At 40.3% G+C, this 6189-nt stretch overlaps 1 protein-coding gene across 1 annotated transcript in view; it reads right to left on the bottom strand.

The window, feature by feature from the left end:
• Positions 1 to 326: 326 nt before the first annotated feature.
• Positions 327 to 6189, bottom strand: part of LOC309714196 (cadherin-18) — a 99380-nt gene continuing 93517 nt past the window's right edge. The window contains exon 12 of the mRNA XM_082546456.1: positions 327 to 1147. Coding sequence (XP_082402582.1) covers positions 642 to 1147 — 506 coding nt within the window. The 3' untranslated portion in view covers positions 327 to 641. The remainder of the gene's footprint in view (positions 1148 to 6189) is intronic.

The following is a 6189-nucleotide window of genomic DNA, read 5'->3' as shown; positions in this document are numbered from 1 at the left end:
CACCAGATTTCCCATTTCTTTCTTTCTTTGGGAATTCTCACGACTCTCGAACATTATTGGGGTATAGATGGTTAACTGGATAAGTAAGTACTTTCCTTTTTCTTAGTTAACAAGTGAGAAGTCAGCCTAACAACCACATAAAATAAACAAAACACATTGTAAGCTCATTTTGCTGGAGGTTTCATTGTTGCGCATATGGCTGCCTCAGCACCATCCTCTGTGTGTTGAATCATGAATAGCTTTGGTAATGCCTCCCACCATGATAATTCCATGCTGTGCTGTTATATCCATGCTTGGAGGAAGAAGACAAATGTACAAATTTTCACATATCCACTTATATGGATTTCAGGACTTTATTGAGCATTAAAAAATATACAACAAGGAAAATATCATTTTCCTTTCCCCATATTTATGTTTTTCCTTTTCAAAATCTGATTTAATGCTTCCAGATGAACGACCCATGATCCAAAGGGACAAAATGAAAAACAAAATAAATAAAAATAGAGCAGTCCTTTTTAGTTCAACAGTATAAGTTGGAAACCACTGAAACAGTTAGCATATCTGTTTGTTGATATCCTTCACTGAAAATCTGAAAAACGGATTTCAAACAGATTTGGTTTGAACAAGACTGAAATCACAGACTAGGTCGTCACATCTGACTCTGGATCTCCGTAGAGTTCTGCTAGTTTCTGGAACTGGGGTCCCCAGTTATCCAGATAGTTAAAATCCTGCTCCGAATGTGTGCCGGGTGAGTCTAAAGGACTGATGGATCCTGTAGGTGAGCCCTGACCCTCGTAAGCGTAGGTCTGAAGTGAATCGTACGGCGGCACGCTAGTGTCCATGTCGGCCTCCACTAGTTTCTGCTTGATGAATTGATGCACATCCACCTCATCCAGCTCCACAGACGGGCTGCGATGGATGCGGGGCGGGCCGCAATGTTTCCTCCCCTCTGGGCGAATGTCCCGTCGGAACTTGAGCTCCTCTGCGGCAGCCGGGTTACGAAGAGCGATGATGTCGAAAGCCTCCGTGTCCTCCTCGCCACCGCCCTCATCATCATAGGTGACCACATTCTCTCTAATGTCTTCTTCAGAGATGATAAGGGGCTCTTTCTTGCTCCGCCTTAGAGTAATAAACAGGACTACAATTGCTGCAACACAGAAAAAAGATGGTTTGCAGTGTTAGTGCTAATAACGGTGAGGACAGTTAAAAGATGCTAATGTGCTATGTGCTAATATCGGGCCTGTTAAATGTGTTTGTTTCTTAAAAAAAAAAAATCACTGCACCAAAGCTGGGTTTTTTGGCATATATACAGTATATAATTTCCACCAGGATGCTTAAAATAACACGGGGCTAAAAAGCTGGATACCAGTAAGAAGCATTAGAAATCATTAGCAATGAATCCCTGATTATTATTTGAATGCTAACGATTGACACGGTGGCGATGTGCACATCAGAGTCATTGCTGGAGCCAATTCAACCTCATATTCAATCAAAATGTCCAACATTTCAAATACTTTTCTCATGCAATGACCTCTAAGTTTTATGTGAATAGAAAGAATGTGCCTGCTCATCTACATTAAAGGAAATACGGCCTGATGTTGCCAAATGTCTGTACTGACAAGTAGCTTACAGTGTAAAATATATTTTCCAACTCTTAATGAAGTCATGAAGTCAAGTAATACTTGATAACGTGCTAGAGTTTGAAACTTGTTACTGCAGCTAATGAGAGTTATGCTTCTTTGAGTTAATGATGACCTCTTAGCAATATGTTAACGTGAACATTTATTTAATAAAATGGCTTCAGTGAGAGAAGAAAATTTTTACAGCAGTGCAATATCTAAAAGGAGTTCATTAAGTTACATTAGCACAGACAAGTGAGATATATCAGTATTACTGCAGAGCCGACTGGGCTTCACACTGAAGCTGCATTGCAAGCTACCAGGAGAAAAAACTGTGCATTTTGGCATTGCACATCTAACTGTTATATTCTATATTCACCTAAAAGCAACACACTATTGTGTTAGATCGGCCTGTAATGATGAGGCACCTAACGCATACAAGGTGAGAGATAGGAAGGTGATGTGTTGGATAAAGAGTAACAGGATTCAGCTTTCATAACCTCAGGGATGCACCGATGCATTTACCTGATCTATTCAAGCAAAACATTTTTTGTATACATATTGCAGTAGATTCGGCATGCTGTAACTGACTATAAAGCAGTTCTGTTGTCAGTGTACCTCAAAACATCCTCTCTTCAAACTTGAGTTAGTCAACCACTGGAGACTTTATTCCAGTAGTTCAATTTTGTAGGTAAGAAAAAAAGTAAAACCAAAGTGCAGAGTTTCAACTGAATTAAAAAATCTATACATTACACAAAACACCCTTTTATTTTTGCAACTTTGTAACACTGCTTGGCTTCTTATTAGATTAGATCTATGGATCTGAATTAAACTAGCCTCCTTAAGTTAAGCATGAGGACTCAAATAGTGAAATGTATAAAGAGAAATTTTTTCATGTCTTTAATATTTGATTTTTTTTTTAATGGCAAGATAACAACTTTGGTGCAGTGAGACACACACACACACACAAAACTGTCTCACTATACCCTCATACACCTGATGAATAAAGTGATTACACTCAAATTCATTAAAAGTTTCACCACTGAGTGTGTTTCCATGCTTGTGTTTTAAAATTTATTTTTAAAAAAGGGTGATTAATCTGTACAACCCCCCCCCCTAAACTTTATTCCACCTGGTGCTTTGCCCAAGTGGGGTTATAGAGGGTGAAAAATGCAATTTGTCTGGGACAGTGCTTATCACTCAGCTTGTTTAAAGCAACCAATTACACAAAGCCACCATGTGACTGTGTGAGGCAACTTGGGAAAATCACTGAGCAGAAAAAGGAAACAATTTATTTTTTGATTATTTATTTAACTTTGTCATGCACGTGTTGTAGCTGATATGGTTAAAACTGTTTTGCACCACGTCTCTCTTGCGCTATCTGCAGTTTAATGCCTCGCTGTGATTTGGAGGTAAACAACCTTAGCATTCAGTAAAAATGTTACTGAGACTCTGAGAAAACGCACCTTTATTACTTGCTGGCATTTCATACACCAGACAGCAGTTTCCACAGTTCATGATCTACTTGCATTTAAAGTATATTCCTGTCCACTGTGCAAACTATATTGGAATACACTTTCTCCATTAAAGCTTCATAATGGGCTATTCAGGTCATTCCATGTGGCTAGCCTATACCAGCTATAGGGTATATGTGTTGCTCAGTATAACACTCATGGCACTGGAAGCACTATTTGAGTCTACAGATTTGTGTCAGTTACAGTAGAGACTGTTGCACAAGTCACATTTATTATGTGATTATAGGAGATGTGACTGTGTTGTATTATAAAATTAGGTTTCTACAGTAGTGTGCGAAAGTCTTTAGCTGTTGCTCATTTCCTAATATTTTGCTAGAAAAATGGGAACTAGGTAGAGCAATATGGAAATACAACATATAAGGCAAAAAAAAGATTTGTACAATTCTAACAAGCTTGAAAGTCAATATTTGGTATGAACACCTTTATTCTTCAACATAGAATAGAATAGAATAGAATAGAATAGCGTTTATTTCCATTGTACAAGGTACAACGAAATTGGAGTGCCACTCCCTTGGTGCAAAATGCAATAATAAATATAAGTATAAAATATAAAAAGTACAATAAAACAACCAAAGTACTCAAACAATAATAAGTACGATATACAGTGGGGCAAAAAAGTATTTAGTCAGCCACCGATTGTGCAAGTTCCCCCACTTAAAATGATGACAGAGGTCAGTAATTTGCACCAGAGGTACACATCAACTGTGAGAGACAGAATGTGAAAAAAAAATCCATGAATTCACATGGTAGGATTTGTAAAGAATTTATTCGTAAATTAGGGTGGAAAATAAGTATTTGGTCACCTCAAACAAGGAAAATCTCTGGCTCTCACAGACCTGTAACGTCTTCTGTAAGAAGCTTTTCTGTCCCCCACTCGTTCCCTGTATGAATGGCACCTGTTTGAACTCATCATCTGTATAAAAGACACCTGTCCACAGCCGCAAACAGTCAGACTCCAAACTCCGCCATGGCCAAGACCAAAGAGCTTTCGAAGGACACCAGGAAAAGTATTGTAGACCTGCACCAGACTGGGAAGAGTGAATCTACAATAGGCAAGCAGCTTGGTGTGAAAAATTAACTGTGGGAGCAATCATCAGAAAATGGAAGACATACAAGACCACTGATAATCTCCCTCGATCTGGGGCTCCACGCAAGATCTCATCCCGTGGGGTCGAAATGATCATGAGAACGGTGAGCAAAGATCCCAGAACCACACGGGGGGACCTGGTGAATGACCTGCAGAGAGCTGGGACCAAAGTAACAAAGGTCACCATCAGTAACACACTACAACGGCAGGGAATCAAATCCCGCAGTGCCAGACGTGTTCCGCTGCTGAAGCCAGTGCATGTCCAGGCCCGTCTGAAGTTTGCCAGAGAGCACATGGATGATACAGCAGAGGATTGGGAGAATGTCATGTGGTCAGATGAAACCAAAGTAGAACTTTTTGGTATAAACTCAACTCGTCGTGTTTGGAGGAAGAAGAATACTGAGTTGCATCCCAAGAACACCATACCTACTGTGAAGCATGGGGGTGGAAACATCATGCTATGGGGCTGTTTTTCTGCCAAGGGGACAGGACGACTGATCCGTGTTAAGGACAGAATGAATGGGGCCATGTATCGTGAGATTTTGAGCCAAAACCTCCTTCCATCAGTGAGAACTTTGAAGATGAAACGAGGCTGGGTCTTCCAACATGACAATGATCCAAAACACACCACCCGGGCAACAAAGGAGTGGCTCCGTAAGAAGCATTTGAAAGTCCTGGAGTGGCCTAGCCAGTCTCCAGACCTCAACCCCATAGAAAATCTGTGGCGGGAGTTGAAAGTCCGTGTTGCTCGGCGACAGCCCCAAAACATCACTGCTCTCGAGAAGATCTGCATGGAGGAATGGGCCAAAATACCAGCTACTGTGTGTGCAAACCTGGTAAAGACCTATAGTAAACGTTTGACCTCTGTTATTGCCAACAAAGGTTATGTTACAAAGTATTGAGTTGTATTTTTGTTATTGACCAAATACTTATTTTCCACCCTGATTCACGAATAAATTCTTTACAAATCCTACCATGTGGATTCATGGATTTTTTTTTCACATTCTGTCTCTCACAGTTGAAGTGTACCTCTGGTGCAAATTACTGACCTCTGTCATCATTTTAAGTGTGGGAACTTGCACAATCGGTGGCTGACTAAATACTTTTTTGCCCCACTGTATACAGAATAGCAAAATTCATATAATGATAATATGAGTAGCAGCATAATATAGTGACAGTGGCAAGTATGGTATAGTTAAGCAGGTTCAATTGTTTTGTGCTTATTTACTACGGTGATAGCTCTGGGAAAGAAGCTATCCCTGAATCTGTTTGTCCTGGTTTTATGTGACCTGTACCGTCGGCCTGACGGTAATAGTTCAAGCAGTTGATTACTGGGGTGAGAGTAGTCCTTAATGATATTGCCAGCTCTGCTGAGGTACCGAGAGTTTGCAATGGCCTCCAGGCTGGGCAGAGAGCAGCCAGTGATCTTCTGGGCTGTGTTGATGACCCTCTGCAGTACTTTCCTGTCTGCAACTGAGCACCCTGCATACCATGTTGTATGCAGGACATGAACCGTCTTAGACAATCTTACTTGAAATTTCTTTAACTAGTCCTCAGGAATAGTTCTCCAGGCTTCCTGAAGGACATCCCAAAGCTCTTTTTACTCTGTTCTCTGTCAAGATGATCACAGAATGGTTCACTAATTTTGAGGTCCAGACTCTGGGGAGGTAAATCCATGACTTCTGCACAGCAGCCTTTCTGTTATCCTCCAGTTAGTTAACCAGTTTCCTTAACGTTTTAATGACATGCTGGACAACATGCCAAGACATTCTGAACCTTTGGCTAATTGGTCTTTGGAAATCACATTGTTGTGAGATACTATGTTACGCCTGTTAAACTGTGTTATCTGTGGACTTTTTCATAGATTTAACTAAAGCACAAATAGTTTGCTTTTGTTTGTTTTCCTTTTTTGTGTGATCCCTCCTAAAATGATCAGGTACAAGGACTG

The sequence above is a fragment of the Aulonocara stuartgranti genome, assembly GCF_965226115.1.
Source record: "Aulonocara stuartgranti genome assembly, chromosome: 9".
In the NCBI taxonomy this organism is placed as follows: Eukaryota; Metazoa; Chordata; class Actinopteri; order Cichliformes; family Cichlidae; genus Aulonocara; species Aulonocara stuartgranti.
Note: the sequence above shows the minus strand (reverse complement) of the source record. Positions and strands in the feature narration are given on the sequence as shown.